Source organism: Camponotus floridanus, unplaced genomic scaffold (assembly GCF_003227725.1).
Source record: "Camponotus floridanus strain SB8 unplaced genomic scaffold, Cflo_v7.5 scaffold127, whole genome shotgun sequence".
Classification (NCBI taxonomy): domain Eukaryota; kingdom Metazoa; phylum Arthropoda; class Insecta; order Hymenoptera; family Formicidae; genus Camponotus; species Camponotus floridanus.
In genome coordinates, this window is record NW_020229245.1 from 143,286 (window position 1) to 171,092 (window position 27,807).

The following is a 27,807-nucleotide window of genomic DNA, read 5'->3' on the forward strand; positions in this document are numbered from 1 at the left end:
AAAATTAGTTGAATTATCATATTTTCAATTTAATTTCATTAATTTTGTTTCCTACATTTTGTGCTCCTGCTTAAATTTTTTTAATAAACAATATATATTAAAATTAATATAATTATGTAGAATTAATATAATTATATTTCGTTATAGAAGGAATTATTTGTATTTTATTAACCGAATCATTTATCACAATTTACATTACTATTTAAATTAATTAAATTAATTATATATAAGTAATTATATAAGTGAAGTTAATATTAATAGCACCAAAGTTTATTTAAGTATCAAAATGAAAAGAGAGACAAACAGATTTATGTTAGTGTACCTTTTCTCTTCTCTTTGTGGAGAATCCATTATGTTACGTCGTAATTTTGATAAGGATGTAAATTTGGTATGGCGTGCATTTCGTTTTTAATGTTATAAAATTATTTACTTAAAATTTTTTTTAGATTTTTTAGTTTCTTTTTATTTGGACGACATGACGAACCATTTAAAGCAACTTTCGTTGCTTTGTAATTGTTTTTATGACATTTGCAGCATTTCATTTTTTTTTTCAATCGACGATTTTTCGCTAATTATTTTGTGTAATCGATTTCGCGCGAAATTGATGCAATTTCATTATATAAAATCAAGTTTCTGCGAGAATCAGTTAGAAATGACGATCATCTTTCGCAAAAATTTCAAGATGTGACACATAACAGCCTTTTTTTATCAATAAGAAAATTTCGTTACTATTATTAGCTACGCCGTTGGCCGATACAAAACAGATTCATAGTAGTCGGGTAGTCCGGTTGTCGTAGCGGAATGATGAGGACATGGGGGAAGGGATGACATTGCTCCGACAGTAGGATACAGTGCCGGATAACGAGTTTTAAGTTGTCCATCTTGGATCGAAATGAGACATTTCGATTTTAAAATATAAATAGATTTGCACGTAATCTTGTTTTATGAATAATAATCCACAAATTTTATCCATTAAAAAATGATACCTGCTTCTGATCGATGACGTTAATTTCCTTACAGAGAGAAATAATTATGTGCGTTGCGAGAACGAAAATTAAAAGCTCTTATCGCGATAATCTTAAAGTTCTGAATTATATCTTCAAGCGATATATTTTATTTCTCTTACATATAATTTATATAAATATAAAAAAATATGTATATATATTTTTCAAGATAAAATTAAAATATATGGATTTATATCGATATTTTATCGTTATTTATTAATTGAATAGAATCCACAATCCACAAATTAAATGAAGAATAGAATCCATAATCCACAAATTGTAAAAAGAAAAAGAATGTTTAATTATTTAATTCAGAATTAAAGACGTGAAAAAACAAATACCTGTTTATATTAAATTTATAGTAACGTAGGTCTTTTATTAAGGCTTAAAGCCTCTGTTGCTATTCTAATTCTGGATTTTATCGAGCCCATGGTTTGTGCCGGCACTGTTATGGGTTCCTGGAGAACCGCTTACAATTCGCAGCTTTCTCCCGATGCGACCAGTCTCGATGCGGCCGCCTTTCCGAGTCTTCCGGTCGAAGAAATACGTTTTCTGGAATATGTACAAGTTGAGCATGTCGACAAGCAGCGAGATACATTGCAAATTCGGAGTATGATATTAGAAGTGAAAGAAAGTGAATTAAATCGCGCGCTTGCGCAGGTGAAAAATTGCTCATGAAAAATTTCGAGTGATCCATTTCGTGATTTTGCATCGAGGAGTCGGGAATTTGGGGAAGAGTGATCGGCAACAACTAAAGATATTTAAAAAAAAATCGTGCGGTTTTGATTATTGGAAGACTTTTCAAAATTTCAAGTTCAAATAAATTATTTCCCGAGAACAATCACATGGTGAAGAAATATGATGTGATTCTCTGAAACGTGCATGTACCATCCATGAAACCATTGGTTGTGTCGCCAACCATTTTGAAATTTTTCGAGAAAGTAAAGGAAACTTATTTGTAGATTGCAAAATACAATTTTGACAATATTTATATTTGACTGAGACTATTTATGGATTATGGATCTCAATTTGCACACACATACACATATAGTTCCTATATCTAAAAATTTAATCATTTAACAATTTAATTTAACCATTTTTTGTTAGAATTATTTCGTGAATTTATGTAATTTTTTGATTTTCTAAAAGATTGTAAATTAGTTATTTATTATATCTCGAATCACGTTTTATTCAAGTATTCAACGGTATCTTAAAGTTCAAGAATTATTCTACAAGAGCTATTCAGGTAATCATTTGAAAGATTTTTATCATTTGTATCACTTATATTTTTATCTTAAGCTTTGCTGAAGCATCTAATGATTGTAAAATTGAAAAATCAAAGAGTTTCAACAAGATATATAATACTATTCTAAAAATTATTAGATATTACGTATTATTATTGCTCGAGAACGCGATATAAAACATTATTGACGCATGAGATTTTATCGCGTATCGTAGAAAATATATAATAAAATATTATTTATTTCTCATACGTTTTCGAAAGAAGCTTAAATATATTTAATTAAAATCAAATGCAACTTTCTGAATAAATAGGTAAAAAATTGAATTGATAAAAATGAGGTTAACGAGAAATTAAATTTTTGCTAAGAAATTCAATTCTACAAGATATTTATGCATGCAGCGAGCATCGAAGTCTCCTGCAAGCATTAAAATCTCCTGCGTACTCCTTGATTCTTGTTTTAATCAATCGAATATCTAATCCATATAAAAATAAATTCGTAGATATACTTTACGAATAAAAATATGTAAAATATATATTTGTTTTTTTAGAAAGAGATAGATAGTTTTTAATCGAGAAAGAAATATATATAAAGAATGTAAAATTAACTTGTTACATCGATATAATTGTTTGACGCTTATTCCATATAAAATTTCCGATGTAGAATTTTATATCATTTATTTCTCATACTATTTCTAAATAATCTCGTTATAAAGTAAATCCCGTGTCGGATCGAATATCGATCATTATACTGATGATGATCCGCTATACCTGGTACTCAACGATCTTTGAGCTACGTGATCGAGTCTTTGTGCGATAGCTCGTTTGGAGTGCTTATAAGAAGTGATGTGTGATTTGTGCTTAACTTAGCAGTGATTTTTGCAACGGACGAACTATCCGACATTTCGACACGGATTAAGGATTACTTTCACAAACGATGCCTTCTGGATAAGCGTATATGGCCGGTAAGTATTTTTGTGACTTGGAATCTCTAACAAGTGATCCGAAAGCTCGCATAACAATCACAAAAATCGAACTTTTATGTGAATTATACAGGCTATTCATAGGATAATAAAAATATTCAAGGACTCAAGGAGTAGGACTCTTAAAAATCAAGATAATCCTTTAAATCCTTTAAATCCTCCATTCAAATTTATTAGAAATTATATCTTCTTAATTTTTAACATATTAAGATTATGGGGTTATGCCTAGTCATAAAAGCAAAAAAAACAATTTTTATGTTTTTACATTTCCTTGAAGTATATCATATTGAAAATATTTCCTAAAAATTTCAAATTAATCGGATGCAAATTGACGGAGTTATAAGTGTATGTTTCATACAGAATGCGCCAGCAAGCGCCAGAATGTATAATTTCGTTTAAACACGACTATGAAGCTTCAGCTCTGATGTTTTGAGGGATATCAAGCCAATATATGAAGATTTAAATAAACTAAAATTATATGGGCCCGGAATAGATGATTCTGTGTAAATTTAAAAAATCTACATTTTATTTAAACGTAAATTTGACATAAATCTTAAACATGTTTTTATCGAAATCACATTTTCAAAGTCAGTGAGCAAGATATTTCGAAAATCGTTACATTAATTTGCTTGAAATTTTACAAGCTTCTTTTATATAAAAATCTAATAGATGAACGAAGGATTTTGTTTTTTAATGAATATTTTTTTACTTAATAAAAACGAGCAATTTTTAAGTCGAAAAAGAATGTCTTAGTGTCAAATGGCTGCCATTTTGTCCCAAAACAATTTTTCGATTATTCCTTCGTTCATCTATTAGAAAATTTCATTAACTAATTACATTAACTACAGTTTATCGAATTTTTGATATCAAATGAATCAGCTTCGAATAGCATTGTTCATCGCTTTCTAAAAAAATAATATCTGCGAGAATAGTTATAACTTTTACATTTTTTTAATATTTAAAAAAAATACATAATAACATCCTTAATATTTGTAATTTTGAATAAAAATTTACTTGTAAAAACAAAATTATTACACTTTTCAAAACAAAATTCCCAAACATCAAACATTTTCCGCTCTGCTGACTAGGCATAACCCCTTAAAAAATCTCAATAATTAAAAATAATTTGTTTGAAGGTTTGTAATTTATTTCTAAGTCCTTAGTACAATCTTAGAAGGAATAGCTTTTCAGTATCCGTGTACAGAGTTTCGTGATTGACGCAGATTATACAGCTTGTTGGAGCACCCTGTATCCTCTGTGTGAGTATCCCTGTATATAAAGGTTTACTCTGGAAGACGCAAATACCGGTTTCGCGCGAGTTAGACGCAAGTGGATATTCGTTTGTGAGCGTGTACGTGCTTGTATGTACATACACGTGGCGGCGCCGTGGCTACTCACTCGAGAACACTGTGTTCCATCAGCAAATTATGCAATCGTACCCGTTTGACTTCGAAAAGTGTGATATGTAAATATCGATCGACATCGAAAAATCAGCAGCTTATCAGGTGATCGATTATCTCTCTAGATGAATTTACATGCAATTACATAAACTTCAAAAATATGAATATTACTCAATAATATAACTATAATATTTAGTTATAATATTTTTTATAATATACAGTTATATTATAGTTATATATTATAATTATAGTTATATTATAGTTATATTATAATTATAGTTATATTTTTTGCTCGCAGAGTGCAACCAATTTTTTAATTTTTTCGAAACTTCTCATTCTATTATACAAACACGACCGCATGTGCGTTTAAAAACTGGCTGCTTAGCTGACCCTAATCTAGATGAGGCTCTTAATTTATTCGCTAACGGTCGCTCTGCGACGAGGGGCCAGGTGCGGTCAGGTATATAATTTGTGCATTTAATTCTCGAATAAAATGACTCTCTCGTATCGCGCTGTTATTACAACGTGGGCTCGCAACCATCAAGTAATGGACAGAATGCGCAGGACTTTGCGGGATGGAGCGGTTTGGTTCTGTAGATAATTGTCAGGTATTTTCCCCGACTCTGCCTTTGTGCGCCTTCGCGATTCTTGGGAACGGGAGGGGTGAATTTCTACCGCAATCAAGTGCGAAAATCAACGCTCCTCTCATTAACCAGACGATTAAGCGATTAGAAGATGAAGTAGTTATTTCAGGCACATACTTGGAATTTCTACTTTCTTCGCTTTACCTTTATTTATACTTCTTATAGAGAAAAAATCTATGAAAAAGGAGAGTCGTCGTATAATTTAACGAGGTGACGAATAAATTCGAGATATTATCGATCCTTGAAAAATTCGCATAGCTTCGAAAGAGTTGATTGACGCAGTTCTATTTACAGTTTACTGACTCCTATCATCTTGATCATGAATAATTGATATATGTACGCGCGCAAATATTCCAACAGGAAAAGTGCATTTGCGCGGCTAGCCACAGTTAGGCATGCGGCTCGTAATGCTAGGCCTCAACGATTTAAGGCCAGAAGGATGCACCGAAGGATGAACGTACCTTGTGGAGTGCCCAAGGCGATATTCTCTCTCTCGTCGCACGACTACATTAGGGCAGCGTCCCAAGTGGACCGGAACGTACCGCAATGTTTCGGTTGATATAAGAATCCCAGAAAAATACGTTCCGGTTAATAAAACTCGAGTTTTGCTACTTTTATCGATCAGAATCTCGATTACAAACATTTATAGCAAGAAGAGCGCGAGTAACTGTCGCTTAAGATTTTCCCCTCTCGAGATTGGACTCCATTGTTGGCTTGAAATAAAGTCTGGTTGCTGAAAGTATTTTTTTTAATAGGGGTAAAAGTTAAAAATTTAAGGGAGTGAAAATTAAAATTTTCATAAATTTTATTTCGAGTCGAAAACGAAGTCTAATCTGGGAAAAATTTGGACAACAGGGCTATGGACATTTATTCTATGGGACTCCTTCTCTGTAATAAAATAAAATTAGAATCTCGATTATAAATGTAGTAAAAGCTTTGTCTATAATAAAGCGTGCCATGCGTAACCTGTTGCTCACACAGATAAATCGCGACAGATAAATTGCATATGAACGACGAACTGATTGTGATCGATAATCCGTTCCGACTTGAATTGCATTAAAACAGCGGGATGCGGACTTTACGGAGCATTAGCAATTTTCTCAGAAAAATGAGTACACTCTGCGATAAATACGCCATGATGGAAACGTTGGACTTGCAAAAAGATTATAACAGGTTACATTTATAACAACCTCCATTATCAACGATGAAAGTATGGAATGAGCGTAAAACACGTTTCATGTTTTTTAATGATACAGTTTATGAGAAAGAAAAAAATGTAACAAAAGCAAAAATAATGACTTATAAAAGAAAAAATTTTAGATTAAATAAAATATATGAGAAATAAGATAAAATAATCTGAGAAAGCAAAATTAATTAATAAAATTGTACATTAATAATTCTTTATATTAATTTCTGAAAATGTTTACAAATATATAATGCTTCAAATTTTTTTTATCGATTATGTAAAAATGTCTTATATTTCTAAATAATTATACGCTATGTCTTGTCAACATCATATTTGTATTTTTTGAGAGAAACACGAAAAAAACTAATATTAAAACCTATATCTGTATCCCTTGTCCCTTTTTATCCCTCCAAAATAAACTGTGTATGATTAATGACACCGGTAATTTTTCTTTTCTGAGTAGTCAACGATACATTTTCCGTATGCGAGATAATAATTATCTACGGCCTTGATACCATTTGCGTGATATTAAGTCGTTAGATCGATTACCGGTGAAACCACGATTGGAAACACTTAAGATGGCAATTTTGTTAAGTTACTGCCCATAATCCTACGGATAGGATCGTTCTCTAGCGAGTCTCCCGTTCTTCGAGAAATGCTTTCGAGTCTTTCAACTATCGTAAACTCGTGGAATGTTTTGCCTCTAAAATGTGCGCGTCTGTTACTTCTTTATTTACTTACACAAAATATTACCTATGAAATATTGACTATTCAACAATGAAAAAAAAAGTCTCTGTAAATAGAAAACCGGATAAATCTCACTTTCTCCATCAAAAGCCAAATAGACGATGAATTAATATTCATAGATACATCTTAATTCATCATCTAATTTTAAGAAAATTTTTTTTAAACGAGATTACAGGACGACGTTTAATTTCGCATCAAAATATTTGATATTAAAAAACTAAGAAACAGCGTAAGAAAGAAATAAAAAAAAATTAATAATTAATAATTAATAAATTAATTATAATAAAATATGAATAATAATAATATTATAAATTATAATTAATAATATTAATTATTGAATTAATTATTAATTATCAATAATAAAAATTAATAAATTAATAATGATAAAATATTAATAATATTAATTATCGAATTAATTATTAATTAATGAATTAATTATTAATAATAATAATAAATTTATAATAATTATAAACTACGTGTGTGGTTTATAATTAAGTTTAGTTAAGGGGAAAAAATCGATTTTAAGTGAAATAAGAAACATGTACACGTGTAATTTTTTTTAGTCCTTTCTATATTGTATATGCAACCCAACAATATTGAGCCTGTGCTCAGGGAGTCGTTCTATTAACTTCTTTAACGATAAGAAGAGCGCGAAACACAACGGCCAGCCCTGCGTGTAATAATGTCGCAGCAGGAAACACTATGATTCACGAGATGCACCATCATCGACGTCGCAGATAAAATAAACACGACAAAATTGCTGGTTTTATCCGCCGCAACACCGCTTACTTTATCGGCAAGGTCGGGGTCTCGTTGCACGCAAATAGAAAAGGAAACGAGGATGATTGAAAAGAATTACGTTTTTCCTTTTTATTCAATATAAGAGCCGAGGCTGCGGCCATTTATGCTAGAGACTCTTAGCGTGAGGGGTCCGAGTGGAATAGTCGCCGGTTATAAAATGCTCTTTGTATCTCCTCATGCATATATGCATGAGGAAATATATACACACGTCGGTTTATAATTCTGGAGAAAGTGTTCGATTCATAATGAATTCAATGTGTGAGCCGTAATGTATAATCGTTCTATTCTATTATACACGCGAGGTACATTATATCACATCATGTCAAGTGAGATGATATAGAGAAACAATATATACGGGTGTTATTAAAAACTCGGGAAATGCATTTTAATATCAATCTGATTTAGGAAATAAATTAATTAATTAAAGAAAGATTCCGACAATGTGCTATTATAATATTTAACGAGACAAGCGTAATGAGAGAGAATCCTTTTTATCTTTAAAAAGATATACAGGGTCCCAGACTTAACGAGTCAGCCGTTAATGATAGATTCCTGAGATCATTTGGAAACGAAAATCTTAATATTAAAATGTTGAGGAAGATGTAGTTTCGGCGCTACACAAAAGATTAAAGATTATTAATCAACACATTACGTTCTCTTGTGTTCAGGAACATAGCGCATCAAGGGGTTCGTGCACAGCGAGATAATATCGATATTAATAGAGGAATGTAAAATAAAAAATAAGATTCTGCAGTGAGAACAATTGTGTCTTCGATACGTCAGTAATTTGGACATTTTTATGAAGTCTTCCTCATTTCAACATTTTGGTATTAGAATTTTCGTCTCCAAATGATCTCAGGAATCTGTTATTAACGGCTGATTCGATAAGTCTATATAAATAATTTACTAAAGTCCTGTATAAATAATTTATTAAAATTAAAAGGGATTTTTATTTGCTTGTCTTGTTAAGCGAATAACTCATGCTATTTCAAAAGAATTCGTTTGAATTAATTTTTTATCCTAAAAACAAGTGTCTACGAAATTTTAGAAATTTAAAATTTTTAAAATTTAAAAAAAAAATTTTAAATTTTAGAAATTTAGTTTGCTAGTTTGAAGGATTAATATCTCGGATTTATTTGTCAGCTATGATTGTCTGATGGAAACTAAGTAAGAGAACAATTCTTACAAAGAAAAGCCACACCTCATAATGTGCATCCGCGATAGTTTGCGCCCATCTGTATTGAAATAATCAACGAAGCATGATTCCGTCATTGCTGTTTTAAGCTCGAATTCGACGCTGCAACGCGTGACGAAATTACATCATTAATAAGTCAGAGGGTGCGCCCTGTACATTTTACATCGGAAGGCATACGTACGCATCACTGATCACGTAATAAACGTTAAAAGATAAAAAAATAACAGTTTACAGCGTGTATTGCAAGCTACATTCATACAGGAAATAAAATAAGCATTTATAGTTTTATTAAGTAAGGCCCTTAATAATTACAACTAGATTAAATGAAATTTAATTCATTTTAATTCGCACTTTGCTGTATTTCTAACTCGTAAATAGATCATAATCCAATATTGCTACCAGCGAAGGGGATGAAGAATAATATTTCTCTTTATAGCTTTCTCCGCGCGTTTTTTTTTCTCTTTAATCACTTAAGTCGCAAAATTATAGGTAGCTCGTGACTAAAACGCACATATTAATTCGCACCTTGCGAGGTACTTTCACATGTGAATTCGCTCGCGCACTTTTAGTTCGCGTGAGCGTTATTTCTGGGATCGTTATAGTTATAAAAAGAAGAAATCGCGACCGAGATTAATGTTTCGAACGGGGACGCGGGGCCTCGTTCAGCCAAGGAAGTGTAATAGTCTACCTCATTAGCGGACGCACTTCGGATCCTAGATCATATACCGCCTCGCTAGACATCGGGATAATTTACTGTCCGCGTTATACGGATTATACGACGAGAATTCGAGAAGCAAAGCATAGATACAGGGAGTGGTGGTGAAACTATAAGTTTTATCCACGAATTCCTCCGAAAGAAAGTTGTAAATGATTTCATTATCTAACAGACTCCCACGCCTTCTCGAATTTCCTCAACGTACGCGCGTTCAGATTCTATTTAAGGGATTATGTCTAGTCAGCAGGCCGAAAAAAGTTTGATGTTTAAGAATTTTTTTGAAAAAATGTAATAATTTTTTTTACAAATAAGTTTTTATTCAAAAGTAAAAATATTAAGGATGTTATTATATTTTTTTTTAAATAAAATATTAAAAAATGTGAAAGTTATGACTATTCTCCCGGATATTGTTTTTTAAAAAGCGCTATGCGATGAGCAGTGTTATTCGAAGCTGATTCATCTGATATCAAAAATTCGATAAACTGTAGTTAATGTATGAAATTTTCTAGTAGATGAACGAAGAATTAATCGAGAAATTGTTTTGGGACAAAATGGCAGCCATTTGATACTAAGATATTCTTTTTCGACTTAAAAAGTGCTCGTCTTTTATTAAATAAAAAAAATATTCATTAAAAAACAAAATCGTTCGTTCATCTACTAGATTTTTATATGTAAAAAAAGCCTGTAAAGTTTCAAACAAATCGATGTAATTGTTTTCGAAATATCTTGCTCACCGACTTTGAAAATATGATTTCGATAAAAACACGTTTAAGATTTGTGTCAAATTTACGTTTAAATAAAATTTAGATTTTTTTAATTTGCACAGAATCATCTATACTGGGCCCATATAATTTTAGTTTATTTAAATCTTCATATATTGATTTGATAGCCCTCAAAACATCAGAGCTGAAGCTTTATAGTCATTTAAATGAAGTATACATTCTGACACTTCATGAAACATACACTTATAACTCCGTCAATTTGCATCCGATTAACTTGAAACTTTTCGAAAATATTTTCAATATGATATATTCAAGGAAATGTAAAAATATAAAAATCGTTTTTTTTTACTTTTATGATTAGACATAATCCCTTAAGTTAAATCCACTTAAGATGAAGAGACGAATAAGGATTTGTAATTTATAAAACGTGTACATATGATGGATTAAATTAATCGGTTATAGGATCAAATATCCATGTAACGCAATGCAATATATAATTTTATCCTTGTTGTAAATCTGTCGAGTTAAGCTCGTTAGGTGACGTTTTTCACCTGTCTTGTTCTTCACGTTAGTTGTACGATTTTATTTTGCATATGTAAAATAAGAGTGAAGACTAGGGAAACTTTGCAATAAAGACATTATTTAGTTGCGTTTTGGACTTACGATTACATATAATATAGATAGTATATATTGCAGTGTGTATTGCGTGTAATAATTTATTGCTTTTGTTCCAGATGCGCGACTGGAATGGCAGAAAAGTTGCGCGAGGCGGCTGCTCGCGGCGACGTTGCTCGAGTCACACGCTTGCTCGATGAAAATGTTAAACCGTTGCCTGATGAGGTAGGACTTTTCAACTTTCTAGTCGTTTTGAAAATATATATGCAGAGATAATTCGTCTGTTGAATTTTTATACGCAATATTTCATACATTTCTATCTAAAAGCTAATAAAAAAATCACATTATATGAGTCTCTTAAAAGAATCTGTTTGTCCAAAAAACTTTAAAAAATGGAATATTTTATAATATTGATTACAATTTTTTCAGTGTATTTTTATGACTGAATTTAACATCTCGAGGAAAGTTAATTTTATAAATTTTCGAAATTTAAACTGACACGATAAATATAGCAAGCCGAAAAAGATAATTAAATTTGCATTAAAATTGATTTAACTCGAGGAGTATATTAATTTTTAGCATCTCAAAAATAGAAAATGATGAAGAGTGCTTCTTTATATTTATACTTGTATTTATTTCCTGTTTGCAATACTCTTTCGATTATATTTATCCATCTCTAAAAAAAAAAGATTAAAAATGTCACATGACATTTCGATAAATTAATTGATAATTAAGAAAGTGTGGAATATCGCAAAATATTAAATTAAATTCCTTCTATAATTGCTTGTGATATTAGCTGGAGGGAAAACTTTATTAACTACGCGACTGACAGCAATAAATTAATTGTATCTATTTATTAATTCACGCAACGTGATTCTACGTGTGTGTTCTATGTGTGTGAGTGTGTGTGGTTGCGTAGATTAGATTAAATTTAAAATATAGGTAGACACGTAATTTGTCTAAAGCAGAATACGAACGAACGGACCATCCAATTGATTATCCATACGTTATTCAAGTTGTTCCTGCTTTAATTACGTCGACCAAATTAATCGCTGCCAAGAGATTTTTATTCAGCCGCTGCTGGGCTCGATTTATTAATCGTTATTCCACTGGAAGACGACATTCAACATGCAATTTTGAAATTTTTAAGTAGTCATAGTAAATATATGAATAATATAGTAAAAAATATAACAATAAATATTGAACAGATATAAAAAATATAAATAAATATAAATAATAAATTATTAAAGTTTCTCTTTCTCTCTTTCTCTCTGATTTTTATTTAATTATTAATTAATTTTTATTTAATTATAAATTTATTGACTGTTTTTAAATAGATTTTCTTATATGAAAATATTGCATCAATAATCTTTGTATTACGAGTAATTAAAGAATTGCGCTTTTATAAATTCCTAAGCTTATGAGAGTAAAATCAAACGTTATTTTTTTTAAATAGATTTATCTAAATTTTATTTTGTAGAATCTTAAATTTAAATTTCATAGATAGAAATTAAATTAGAATTTAAATCTAGAATATCTAGAAATTAAATCAGCATATTTAAATTTAAATACCTTATTGAGAAATAATTATCATCGGGAATTAATAAATCGTAAAAAACGTGACGCCTTTGATAAAATTTCCTAATTTCCTAACAGAAAACATTTCTACTTTGCATTTCTACTTTATAAGCGCAAAGATACATATAAATACACGTTAACATCGTGGGAATAAATTCGTTAATATATTATTAGGAGATTAATTTGTATTGAAAGGATCAAATGAAAAAAAGACACGAGAAATGTCTACGCGAGATATTAATTTGTATTAAAACGATTGACTCTGCGTTTGATTAAGAAATTTTATCGAGCGTCACCAAACGAGAAGATATCCACTTTCGAATGTTTTCGGTGCACGGCTCTTAATTAGTGAGTTTTATCGAGCACGCTTACCAGCATGAGTCGCACGAGGATGTTCAGAATTCTTGTCGTGTTTCAGAATGGCCGGGGGCCCCTGTTGCTGGCCGCGGCAGGTGGTCACGTGGAAGTGTGCGAGGCCCTTTTACTGCGGGGCGTCGACGTTAGTGCCGCAGACGACGTGAGTAGTATTGCATAAATTTTCTTTTATATCCTAAACAGAATGCAAAAAACACTATTAATTTCCAGAGACGATAAAAAGTCGCAAAACGAGAATTTGGTATCGACAAAAATATCTCTTTCAAGAGGGTTGAAAAGGGGAAAAATAGCAAGCAACCGTCATAAAAAAAATATTCACGTTTAGATTAAATAAAAAATAAAATTTTAGATTAAATAAAAGTAAAAAATTATTAGTAACATTTATATAATTATTATATAACAGTGATATATAGTTATTTTAATATATATTATTAATACTTTAATTAATATCATAGGAGGGAAATAATTTCTCTAGTAACTTTTTTAAATAATTATGTCATTCAACAAGTTTCATTCAACGTGGATGCGCAATTAACATAAACACATCATGTTTACGAGAGTCAATTTCCTTTCCCAGACCTGAGAAACTCTGGAATACAAGTTACCACCCCTATTTGCGCGCTCGGTCGCGGCTGATACCTTCGCAAACGAATATTTCCTACAATTCCTGAGCTTGCATACGACTTGCGGTCATGGGTCAGCTAAAAATGCGCCTTCCTCTGACTTTATCTCTACTCTTTTCTTCGACTTCTTTCGCATCTCCTCTCTTCCTCATTTCTCCGGTGCATTGCTTGTCTTTCTTTCTCTTCCCCCGCATGTATACCGTCTGCTTAAGGCAAATAATTTCACTTCTCGACGATGGTAGACGAGGGGCAATCTTTCCGAGAAGGAGCGAGGAGAGGATAAAGGAGGGGAAGCAGGAGGCAAGAGGGAGAATTAATCGATGCTGAAAGTGTAGGTCGACGTCGTATGTTCAAATACATATACACGTCATTTGACGTGTTTCTCTTACGAATAAAGAGAAAAAATGATATATTTATACACACTCTGTGTGTTTCTTATTAGCAATTTTTTTACAAATTATGTCTCGCAAGCATCGTATTTTTCTTAATTCCATCAAATTTAATTATATCAAGTTTCTTCATATGTGAATTTATTTGTGCGACTTTCTCTTAAGTGTAAAGTTTTAAATTTATTTTTTTTTTGGCAAAAATTTAATTATTTGCTCTTTCATAATTTTATAATCAAAATCATTTCCCTTTTAATTATATCAAGATTTAGAATGATTTTTAAAGATCAAAATAATAATTGCTGCGAAAGTATTAATATTAAAATTTTTTTAAAGAGAAAAATCAATTTTACATTGATTGAAAAATTTTGTAGCTACAAAAAAAATATGTGACAATTTTAAAATATATATAATCTAATATAGATAGGATATAATTTAACATTTCTGGGTAGATTAATTTGAGACTACAAAATATATCACACACACTCTTATAGTACCACTTCTTTCACTTCAATTTTCTTATATAACTTATTTTTCCGTATGTTTTCCATTCTCTGTCATTTCTGCAAAAAGTAAAAAAATTTATCGACCGTGACAGGATTCGAACCTGCAATCTTCGGATCCGAAGTCCGACGCCTTATCCGTTAGGCCACACGGTCTATTAGGGGTAGTTACCCCATCTCTGTAGACTCATTATTAATCTCGTGAAAGCTACAATTTTTTTTTATTAAAATATTTAGCTTTTTTGCTCTATTGAAATCTTTCATTATTTTAATACGAGGAATTAAAAAAGATTATTTATTAAAATATTAAAATTTCTCAATCAATTATGATTGTTAATCAATTATAATTAAAAAGATATTAAAAATTATATAGGATATTACTTGTAATTAATTTATAAATAGATAGAGCAAAACTCTAGCTCTACTAAATACAGAGGGAAAACAAAATAATTAAAATAATTTTGAGATAATTAATTATTGATAATCAATAATAATTTACAAAAAATAAAAATAATTTACAAGAAATAAAAAATAATTTATAAAAAATCGTTTTAAATTTTGTCTACTTTCCGCATTTCACATGTTTCGTGATCAGCAACAATTAATATATACGTATGCATATGTGTATAATTGCAGATTAAACATAATTAACGTATCACGCTTCTCATTTAAATTGATAAAATCTTGACTTGAAGTTTAATGCGACAAAACAAACTGCTTCTAAAATTCGTCCGCATTGTTCAATCGTCATGATGATGTTTCAAGCCGAAAGCACGCAGGAAACGGCTCGTGTTGTGCGTATACGCGTGGGTTGAAACGAAATGAAATTATTCCCGATGTATGATACGACGCGACTGGGGAATCGCGGATCGTCGTAGAATCCCACCATTGTCCCGCAGGCAATTAGCATGCCCGGTCCGACTCTCCTCTTTATGGGAGGGGTGAATACATTAAAGTGTTCCTCGCAGCAACATCCCACCGGATACTCGAATGCGTGGAAAAGCGTATATGTATCTGCAAATGTATTTGTGCATGCGTGTGTGTGTGTGTGTGTGTTTTTGTACGTATGTGTGTGCGAGTGCATGTGGTGGGTAAATATTTGAATATCCATGAATCCATCATTATACATCGTAATCTTGAATAAACAGCGATATTCGCGATCTAACTGGTGTTATCTATCTGGAGTTTAAATGTTGTTTGTACATTTACTATTTTCTAATCAATAGAAAAGTCTAATATGTGAATAAGTAGCTGGGATTAATTTGATCAACATTTATTAAAAACACAACAATTTTTCTAAAACAATTTTTGCTTGAAATTTTGAAGCTCTTGAAGCTTGGATATTTTAACTGCACTTGTGATGAAAATAATAAAATATTTTATTTTATTTTATATTCTTGATTTATATTCTTTGATTGAAGAGAATATAAATATATATTTTAATTGAAAATCTCTCTTAACGAAAACATTAAGATCTCACAATAATTTCAGACTTATAAAGGATTGAATTTAAATACTAATAGAACAGAAAAAGAAAGAAACAGAAAGAGAGAGAGAGAGAGAGAGAGAGAGAGAGAGAGAGAGAGAAAATATATTTTGTATTTTATTATTATTAAAATAAAAATATTATAAAATGTAGATTGCTTATTCTTTTTTATTTCCTCGATAATAATTTTAGAGTATCGTGTGATGTAAAATGCATAATATATATACATGTATATTTATTTCATTTATATTTTGTTTTATATAAAATAATAAATTATATTTTATTTAAAATTATATTTTATATTTTATTTATTATATTTTTTTATTTAAAAATATTTAAAATATTTGTAACAGCATATTTTTGTATTATTAATTATTTGTGTAATTATAATTTTTTTTCTTTATATATTTAATATTAGAATAACAATTAATAAATTTATTAAACATACCATTGATTCATCTGTCGTACAGTGTCTTCCTGGATCTTCTCTTTCTCTCATGATTTGTTGTTTTCTCATGACACTCATATTCACGAAATGCGAAACTCGGTTAATGTTAGTCGAATTAATTAAAACGTGACGCTGACACGACACTTTGTGCACATTTCCGATCGCGAAAAAATTGCACGCGATGTTATTATACTGCATCGTGACGAGAAGGTAGTGAAAAATACGATTTACTTGATATTTACGAAGCAGAAATAATTTACTCGTTATCTTTATATATACGCACAATAAAATACGAATCGTAAAATCGAGAAATTAAAATAATGAAATGATGTGGTAAAGCAATCACTTAATTAATAATTGATATGCTCGCATTTTAAATCAATAATTTTATTTCTCGACCTAAAATAAATAAATAAATGTATACAAGTTATAATTAAAGATAAGTATTCAAGAATATAATTAGATTTATCGATTATTCGTACGATAGATTAATCAAATAAATTTCACGATAAACAATATAATACATTATATATTGCAAAAAAATATGAACATTAATTGTCCAAAGTAATTCAAATTATTTTTTACTATTTGATTAATAACAAGGCCATGCTAAAAGTAAATAATAATACGTTATACATTGTCAAGGCTAAATACAGTTAATTCATTGTCGAAATATTTTACATACTATAAAATATATATATGTTTCTCTGAAATTATACATTATTTATAAATTAAATAATTGGTATCATGAGACTTAACTTGATTCTAAGATTTACCTCTTGTTGTGCATTTTTAATGCGAATAGAGCAAAGATTAAACAAATTTAAAACATCGACATATATTTGATTTCAAATATTATTAAAGAAATATTGTAATTATTGTTCATAAAAATTGCAACAAATATATTGCGCGATAATTTATTAAGAATTTTTTTTCGAAATTCTTATTTGAAATAATAAATGATCGTGTGATAAATGACGTGAGATATGCGCTTCGATAAAAATCTATCGTCGCGAAAACAATTATGCATTGTTTATCGAAAATTAATTAATAGATAATGATAGATAGCGAATTATTTCCCGATATTTGTTACGCGGTTCGAAAAAGAATTTCAAAGATATACGAAGCGTCTCGCAACACTACCTTCTCGCTCGACTGTCACGCACGATAAGATGATAACAGGGCCATGACACGCGATTGTAACGTAGTATGTGAACAATGTAGTACATCATATATAAACACAATAGCGTGCTATGAAGAATCAAGGTCACAAACATGATATTAATACCATAATATTAATTCATTGTTGAAATATACATATACTACAACATGTACACGTACGAAATGTTTTTACTTTTACTGGGCATTTTTATTTATTATTTAAATAGCAAATTAGATCTACGGAAAATTTCAAGAATTGAAATATATTTCATTTTATTAGAGAAAAATAATTATTGCTTGTAGGGATTGTGAAAAATGATATTTCATAATTTTTATTTATGACTTTGTTGCTTTCATTCTTACTTGATATAATAAATGAATAAATCACGCAAAATGTGCGAATCAGAAGAATCGCAATAATTATATTAATTATTACGTAATTAATATATCTGTTATAATGTGAAATATTTAATAGACTACGAAATAAATTTAAAATATTTTATTTTCTTTGAATGGTAAATTAATTATTAATAAATGTATCATAGTTTTTCTTTATTTTTATCTCTCGATTCTATGATTTAACAATTATTGTGTGTTGTTAACCTAAAAGTGATTAATAAATTATAAATCTTAATCAACGAAAAATTAAAAGCGTGAAACAATATATTTATATTTATATCGAAGAATATTTAAATATACATAAATAATTATTAATTCGCAATAAAAAACCTCCATTATTAAAAAAGGCATGTTAAATCGATTCTTAAACGTATCAAGGTTCTCTCAAAAGTCTAAAATTATTAATTATTATAATTTATCATTGTCATTGCAAAAATTGCATATTTTATTAGAATTGTTCAGAATTATTTTTTTAGTAAATAGTTTTATATAATTTTGTTTATGTTAAATATAAACTTTATATCAAATGTGTCTTTAAAGCATAAAAAAAATTGTAACATGTTTATTTTGAGAGAATAATTATCTTAAACTATATAATTCCATAGATTAAATAACACGTGTGTATTTATATTCTTCAGTATATAATTATATTTTTCTACGCATCGATGGGAAGCAAAGACAATATTTTTTTTAATTTAGAATTTTTTAATCGTAGTTTATTAAATAATATGACGCAAGAAAATAAATGCGCAGGCTCTATAATATTCTAGTATCCTACAAAAGAGATTCTAAATCGCGGCTTGGACATCAAAATATGAGATAATAATGCGATGTCATTTAAAGAAGGTATGAGACGAGAGAATGAATACAAAAAAAAATGTCAGAAGCGGGATTCGAACCCGCGCCCTCAGAGAGGACCAGAACGCTCTTCATCCGTCTATGACGGATAAGGCTATAATACCTTGAGTCTGGCGCCTTAGACCGCTCGGCCATCCTGACATGTAAATTCCGACCCTAAAAATGTAATTGTAGTCACTAATGAATTTACAAAAAAAAGTTAATTTCTTAATAAAGTTCTTGTACGTTTAAAGAGCCATAGATTTAACACGTGTTAACTCTTGTATTATCAAAATTTTTTTTTTATACTATCAAGCTGAGTATTTTTTTGTTATATTTCTTTTTATTTTACTTACTTATGACTTATTTTATTTATTTTATTTTACTTATTTTACTTATTTTATTTATTTTATTTCTTTTATTTCTTTTATTTCTTTTACTTATTTCATTTATTTCATTTATTTCATTTATTTCATTTATTTCATTTATTTCATTTATTTCATTTATTTCATTTATTTCATTTATTTCATTTATTTCATTTATTTCATTTATTTCATTTATTTCATTTATTTCATTTATTTCATTTATTTCATTTATTTCATTTATTTCATTTATTTCATTTATTTCATTTATTTCATTTATTTCATTTATTTCATTTATTTCATTTATTTCATTTATTTCATTTATTTCATTTATTTCATTTATTTCATTTATTTCATTTATTTCATTTATTTCATTTATTTCATTTATTTCATTTATTTCATTTATTTCATTTATTTCATTTATTTTATTTATTTTATTTATTGTACTTATTTTTCTGAAAATGAGCAATAAATCTTTCCTAAACTTTTTGGAATAAAAATTTCTCCATTTTTATAATAAAAAATTAAGATATATATTATATTATAAGATATATATTATATTATATTCATAATTTAGTTGAGTAAAAAATATTTTAAGTTTTCGTCTGTATATGTAAATTGGATTTTAAAATGATCACATAATGTACTTCTCCGAATCATCCCACGTGGTTATACGAGTCCCGTGTCATGGATTCGTGTCGATGAAAGCTGTTTATGATTTTTTATTCTGTGGCAGCGAAGAAAGTGCTGGCTGACACGCCGTATCTTTTCCCATCGCTCTTAGACGCTGCTACATGATCACAATAAAATTGAAGCTAAGCAAAAACCGCAAGAAGCGCCACTAATATTATGCAGTGGCTTGGGTTGCATAGCTTATGATCAGAGACGTCGACTTGGCAAAAGACGAAACGTTTGGTTCAATGGAGGAAAGTTGATGGATGAGGAATAAACTAAAAGAGCAAGTTACAAAATTTAATTTTTTGCTTTACATGAAATAATGCCTGTTATCTTAGAAAATATCCCCTGATTATTATCAGCGAACTGTGTAATCATAATATAATAATTAATAATTTAATAATTTTTAATAATTTTAATTAGTTTTTATATATAATAGTTTTTATTAATATTTTAATTAATAATTTTCATTAATTATTTTAATTATTTATTAACTATTTTAATTGTTCATTCGTAATCGTTAATTTAATAATTTCTCTAATTTTCCGACCATAGTAACCAATGGAATATGAACCATTTTCAGTTTGAATACTTAAAATTTTTTTCTTATTTGATTAATTTCTCATTATTTGATTAAGAGGATAAAAAAGAGAAACTCTTAACTATGTTATAACTTGGGATCATAAAAAGATTAAATCCGTCACTGGATTGATCCCTGACGATGAATCGTAAATATGGACGCCTCACTCCTTTATCGTTCTACGGTGTCGTTTTTCTTGACTGAGAAGGGGAAACAAGATACACGAAGACAAGGTACTCTCTTGTTCAAGAATGAAAGATAAAACTGAGTTAGAACGAAAGATCACATCTTCGTACCTCTAATCTTTTAACTTTCCTTTATTATAAAAAATCATGTCTTTTTTATTTCAATTATATATGAGAGCGTGTATATATTAATATGTTAATTTTTATTTAAAGTTAATTTAAATTTTTATATAAAATCATTACATTTAATATCTTCAATATTTTTAGTCAATATTATTATTATTCAAAAGCTATGATTATTCAAATTAAGAAATTATTTGATATTTAATTCTTATACAAGATTAACTATGCAATTATTTATCATTGCTGATATTTTTATTTTGCGTAATTCGAATAAACCTACAGAACAATTATACTACATCTTCTATTAATATCTTGCATTTAAAAAGTTTCATGTTTAAAAGAAGCTTTAGAAGATAAACTTTGGAAACTCTTTAAAAATATTTAAAATAATTTTCAGAATTGCTTTATACAGGATCAACAATTTAATTATTTATCGTTGCTGATTGCGATCCAGATATCTCTCTCTTCATTTTGCATAACTCGAATCAACCCGTAGAATAATTATATCGCATCTTCTATTAATATCTTGCACTTAAAAAGCTTTATGTTAAATAAAACTTTAGAAGATAAACTTTGAAAACTCTTTAAAAATCTTCAAAGTTTTCAAGTTTCCATTTTCAAAGTTTCTAAAGAAGCTCCAGAAGATAAAAACTCTTTAAAAATCTTCAAAGCTATTTTCAAAGTTTCTAAAGAAGCTCCAGAAGATGAAAACTCTTCGAAGGTGTCTAAAGTCGTTTTCCAGAGCTTCTTCCAGACAGAAATGGAAAGAAATGTATGATTAAGTTACGTTATTCTCCAAGTCTCCGACACCCTATATGCGGAGCAGCATCGTGCGTGAGCACGCACGGTTTAGGTGTATGCGATGCTGTCGCGAGTGGCATAGCACGGTTCATCGACCAGGTTGTCCGCCGAGTACGGGCGAGCAGTTGTAAGTCTCTCGGTCATCCTCTTTTGCCCGTCCGCCTTTTTCCTTTGTTGCGCTACACCGTGTACCGTACACCAGTTTCTGCTCGAGCGGACCATCTGCACGATGCTGTATCGCGCACATTACGACTTATGATTTTTGCGCCGAGCCGAAATAGCGAGCCGCCAATTTTCATCTCGTCACGCAAAAAATTCCGTGCAAACCGTCGCGAATTAAGCTACCTTGATTAAGATCATTATAATACTCGAGAAATTGATCCGCTTTCTTTGTCATCCACTCTCGTTCTGAAAATACAAGATAAAATCATAGAAAATATAATTTTTTTAATTTTTTGAAAAAGCCTTCTGTGTAATTTTTTTGCTCTCTCTGCAGTAAAAAATAATAATCTTCACGCAAAGTATGAATAAAAAAAAATAGAAAGATGCTGGGAGGCGATAAGATAGAAATAATTCTGGACAGTTGTCGCTATTATTCTGTTCGTCTGGAGTACTAATTTGCGAATCTTGCGAGACACCCTGTAGCTCGAAGCCGAGCAGCCTTCGATGAATACATTCTGCGTGTTTTCAGCATGGAAACTCGGCGCTACACGAGGCATCATGGCGCGGTTACAGTCGAACCGTGGCGGTTCTGGCGAAGGCCCTTGGGACCCAGCGAGCCCCTCTGCACGCCAGGAATCTCGCCGGATTTGCACCGCTTCACCTCGCCTGTCAAAACGGCCATAATCAAAGCTGTCGAGAGCTCCTCCTAGCCGGCAGCAATCCCGATCTTCAGAATAACGTGAGCGATCCGCCGATCTTTTTTTTTTTCAATCGTTTTATCGCATTCATCGCGGCATGAGGATGAGGGCTAAAGAGGGAGATTTAGCATTAATATCGTACGAAGCCAAACCCCTTGCAGATCTCTCTGTCGTGTAACTGTATGCAATGATATGATACCGTTACGCACATATTTTCATACAGACCTATAAAGACGACTATGTAAATAAATAGTAAAAGTATGACTTTAATTATAGGAAATAATATTACGGCACACTTTAATCTGATGAAATCATGGGATGTAGTAGCACTATTATTAACGCATTCTGTTATTTGAGATTTCCCTTGATTGAAATAGACATCAAATTTTTGTTTTAATCAAAGATTCTATCACATGAGAGAGAGAATGTACAGGGTGTTTCTAAATCTAAGAGTGATCTAAATCTAATAAGAAAAGAAGTTCTTATAAACGTGGGTCCAAAAATAATTTCCCTTCGAGTTATAGCCCCCTAAAGTTGATGGAAAAAATCGCAAAATATATTGCTTTAAGGTATATTTATAAGAACTTTTTTTCTTATTTTGATAATAAAATACGCTCTTAAAATCTCTGAAATAAATTTAGAAACACTCTATATATAATAAATTAAATATTTCTTTCAGTATGGCGATACGCCACTTCACACTTCGGCACGTTACGGCCACGCTGGTGTAACTCGTATACTAATCTCAGCCTTATGTAGGGTATCGGATCAAAACAAAGTAAGTAATACCAGTTTTTGAAAAATTATTCGAACATATGATCACACCACACGAGCATAAACGCAGGAAGAAAATTAATTAATTAAAAAAGTCAAATAAATTTGTCTGAATTGCTACAGCTAGAAACAATTTTTTTGCAATTAATCTTTGGCATCCATTATTCAGTTATTTAATATAATATTCTTATCAGTTATTTAAATCACAATTCATCCATCCTAGAACGGCGACACAGCCTTGCATATAGCCGCAGCGATGGGTCGCCGGAAGTTGACGCGAATCCTCCTGGAAGCCGGTTGCGACCGAAGTCTGCGAAACAAACAGGGCGAGACGGCAAAGGATATCGCTCGTCGTAAGAATCACACTGAAATTCTAGAGATTATCTCCAAGGCTCGCGGCAAAAGCCGAATGCGAAGCAAGAGCCGCGAAGGAGACTTGGTAGACGGCAAGATAGAAAACGGTGAGAACAGAGTACAGTCATTAATTTATTAATGATATTGTCTTATCTATAAAAAAAAATGACACTACTGTTCGCGTACCTGCATCCTATCGTCGTTTTTAATTAATTAATATTGAATTAATTAATTATGAGATTGAATTCGAACCAATTAACTCGTTGATAAAATCCTCAGCTACCTGTTAAGGATGTTTTATACGATTGATTAATCTGATCATTTTATCTGAAATTAGATAAGGCAGTGAACAAAAAGCGAGAGAAGACTGGAAGTGGCACGAGTGGTGGCGGAAGCAACTCGAAGAAAGACCGGAAGAAGCACAAATCCAATGGCAAGCAGCACAAGGTCCGCTTTGAAAAGGCCATCATGGGTCGACAGTGGTCGCCTTATGGCTGTCATTACTACCCGGATCCGGAAGCGTTTCCTCAACCCCGTCTGGACTCTTTGCCAGCTGACCCTTTGGGACGAGGCGAACAGTATTACTTGGATCTGGCAGGTAACATCAGAAAGGGTCCGGTGGGCGTGGGATATACGTGCTACTGTGCGCCATTTTTCCGTCATATGGAAGCGAAGCTGGAACAGGACAAGGCCGAGCTGAAGGCGCACATCGATCAGGCTCACGAGAAGCTGGATTTGAAGGTGGCCAATTTGGAGAGGAGGACCAGGGGACAGATTTCAGAATTGACTCGATGCGTTCAAGAGGAGCGGTCCAGGTGCGACGAGAGATACTCACACTTTCAGCGATACTTGCAGCGAGGTGGAAGAGGCAGATACAGCGAGAGGCCGATGAAAACCAACTATAATCAGTCGGAGACGGTGATACCGGCTAGAACGAGATCACTCGAGGATCTGCTGGACGATCGGCCGCAGGATCGTAGTTTCGAAATTCCCGGAGAAACGCCGATCCATCGCGGAAGTTTGGATGATCTTGATATACCGGCCATACCTAGACTCAGCACATCCATGAGAGATCTACCTTCGAGATCTGGGACGGCTAGATCGGCGCTTAGAGTGCTGGATATTCCTCCGAGATTGAACGAAACTTTCGATGGGGTCATTAGGCAGGGTGGAATCTCGCCCTTAAACGCTGCACCGACGGAATCACCTTCTATGGAAGGAAGATGTCAGCAAAGGGTAAGATTGAATTATGTTATCGTTCATTGCAATTTTATTTTAACTTTTCTATGAGTAAATAAAATATGCGAATTAACAGTTACTTGAAGAATTCTTGAAAAATTCTTAAGGAGTTATGTCTAGTCATAAAAATAAAAAAAAACAATTTTTATGTTTTTACATTTCCTTGAATATATCATATTGAAAATATTTCCTAAAAGTTTTAAATTAATCGGATGCGAATGGAGGAAGTTATAAGTGTATGTTTCATGAAGCGCCAGAATGTGTAACTTCATTTAAACACGACTATGAAGCTTCAGCTCTGATGTTTTGAGGGCTATCAAGCCAATATATGAAGATTTAAATAAACTAAAATTATATGGGCCCCGAATAGATGATTCTGTGCAAATTAAAAAAATTTAAATTTTATTTAAACGTAAATTTGACACAAATCTTAAACGCTTTTATCGAAATCATTTTTTCAAAGTCGGTGAGCGAGATATTTCGAAAACAGTTACACCGATTTGCTTGAAATTTCACAGGCTTCTTCTACATATAAAAACCTAGTAGAAACGAAGGATTTTGTTTTTTAATGAATATTTTTTTTACTTAATAAAAAACGAACACTTTTTAACTCGAAAAAGAATATCTTATCTGTCATATGGCTGCCATTTTGTCCCAAAACAATTTCGATTAATCCTTCGTTCATCTAGATAATTTCATACATTAACTCCAGTTTATTGAATTTTTGATATCAGCTTTAAATAGCACTGCTCAGCGCAGCGTTTTTTAAAAAACAATATCCGGCAGAATAGTTATAACTTTTATATTTTTTAATATTTTATTTAAATAAAATTATAATAACATCCTTGATATTTGTTCTTTTGAATAAAACTATATTTTGTAGAAAAGAAATTATTATTACACTTTTCAAAAAAAACTCCCAAACATTATACTTTTTTCGGACTAGACAACCCCTTAAATTAACCTCTTAAATTAAGATCCAACAATGTAAAGTTATTTTTTTTATTAAAAACCTATAACACAGTTATTATCTTTTATTATGTCGGATTAAAAAATCCGACATATGTAATAAAAGATAATAAGAATCAGTTTTTTCTTATACCATCTTACAGAATAATTATTAGTTACCTCGAGATAAAGCATGTAAATTGTATGTAAATTGAAATTAATTGAAATGTATGTAAATTGAAATTAAATCGATAAATATTAATTACACGTATTATGTACATTTTTAAGGATTGCGCGTCGTATGATATGCATGGCATGGCAGTGGATAATAATAATACTCGAAACATCAGCGATGGGAATACGATGGAATGGAATGGTGATCGTCCACTAGGTAGTGTCCATGAAATAATTAAGCGATTTCAGCAAGTACCTGATATGCATAATGGTTGGCAAAGGATTCGCTCTAGAAATAACGAACAGGCTAATCTGGATGAATATAGCAAGTGTTCGCAAAATCAGAGAGTGCATTCTCAAGGTAATATAATTGAAAAATTACAGTAATATATTTTAGAAAATATATATGTCTTAGAATTAATAAATAAAAATTAGTTACAGCGGCAGGAAGAAATTATACAGACATTTCGGAGAGATTTAGTTAAATTAATTTAATTATTTAAATATATTTATTTAATTATTTAAATATATTATTTAATTAAATTAATTTAATTAATTAGAAAAAAATTCTTACTCTTAGAAGACTAAATTAATAAATTAATTATAAACAAAGAAGATTGAGAAAAAAGACATTTATCTTTAAAAATTTCTATTTTCTAATTTTGTTAAAATACAAATTATCATGATTAATAGAAAAAGTCTATTGTTATCTGCTAAGAAAAAATTCCAATATTTCCAAAAAATTCTTTAGAAAAGATCCTTTCAATTCGAGCTATAATCAATCGTCGAATAACGTCGATGTCACAGATAACGACAGCGAAAGTAGTGAAGGAGAGGGCGACGACGTCGAACAACCCGAAGTATACAAGGGCGCGAACTGTAGAAAAGGCATTTCCGAAGACGTGCACTACGACAGCATCGCGAGAATGCCCTACAGATCACGTAATCCGGTGTACAGCCCGACACCGCCTCTCCACGACACCCATAACGATTCTGGGTACAGCACTCGCATGTATGGCTCCAGCAAAGGCGCATCGCCTTCCTTATCGGGTAAATATGAAGACTGATGATACTCGATAACAGTAGTTAATATAAAAAAATGTTTATACATGTCATTCATAAATATATTCTATTTAAATTAATTAAAATTGCGAAACCCAACAGTAGATTCTGTCACAAAAAATGACATCTTAAAAGAAGAAGGGATTCTGAGAAATTTGTTTTCCTTTCTCTACAGGTCAGCTAGAATGCGATGTGATTTTACCACCTTCGACAGGGTCATTCACAAACGGGGAACAACTCGCTGCTTTATTGGAGCAGCCAAGAGGACACGATCTAACAGTTTACGAGCGAAATGCTGATAATGTTGTCATTAACATCGGTACTGCCAGTCTGGTTTAGCACAGTTAAAATTATAGCAACTGAAAATAAAATAATTTTAGAAATATATATATATATATATATATATATATATATATAATATATATAGTTAATATTACATTGTACATATAAATATACGTGTATACATAGGGTGCTCTAGAGATGTTAGAGTAATGATCGTTTTGCTGTTAATATCATCGTTATAAGTGTCATATCCGTCCGCATTGCCATGATTTTATTTTATACAAAAATAGAAATAAATATTATAAAATAAGAGCAACAAAATATTTATTATTTCCATAAT

The 27,807-nt window shown here is 30.8% G+C and overlaps 1 protein-coding gene, 1 long non-coding RNA gene and 2 other non-coding genes across 7 annotated transcripts; 1 reads left to right on the forward strand and 3 right to left on the reverse strand.

Moving 5' to 3' along the window:
- Positions 1-1,376: 1,376 nt before the first annotated feature.
- Positions 1,377-16,721, reverse strand: LOC112637072. The gene is made up of 3 exons (XR_003122381.1): positions 16,652-16,721; positions 13,203-13,380; positions 1,377-1,556 (listed from the first exon to the last, which is right to left on the reverse strand). It is a non-coding gene; the product is annotated as an uncharacterized LOC112637072 (long non-coding RNA).
- On the forward strand, positions 2,145-27,568 carry LOC105249721 (ankyrin repeat domain-containing protein 6). Of its 4 annotated transcripts, none has more exons than XM_025405937.1 (11): positions 2,145-2,250; positions 2,961-3,209; positions 11,372-11,477; positions 13,249-13,347; positions 22,466-22,675; positions 23,314-23,412; positions 23,632-23,869; positions 24,100-24,998; positions 26,238-26,484; positions 26,931-27,173; positions 27,361-27,568. In XM_025405937.1, exons 3-11 carry the CDS (start codon positions 11,385-11,387, stop codon positions 27,522-27,524), a joined length of 2,292 nt encoding a protein of 763 aa, XP_025261722.1. In that variant the 5' UTR covers positions 2,145-2,250; positions 2,961-3,209; positions 11,372-11,384; the 3' UTR covers positions 27,525-27,568. The 4 variants fall into 4 exon arrangements, with proteins under 4 accessions (XP_025261722.1, XP_025261723.1, XP_011253694.1 ...); XM_025405938.1 differs by having other exon boundaries at positions 2,158-2,250; positions 3,115-3,209; XM_011255392.3 differs by lacking the exon at positions 2,145-2,250 and having other exon boundaries at positions 2,833-3,209.
- On the reverse strand, positions 14,801-14,873 carry Trnar-ucg. The gene has a single exon. It is a non-coding gene; the product is annotated as a tRNA-Arg (tRNA).
- Trnal-caa lies at positions 19,090-19,210 on the reverse strand. The gene is made up of 2 exons: positions 19,173-19,210; positions 19,090-19,134 (listed from the first exon to the last, which is right to left on the reverse strand). It is a non-coding gene; the product is annotated as a tRNA-Leu (tRNA).
- Positions 27,569-27,807: the final 239 nt, after the last annotated feature.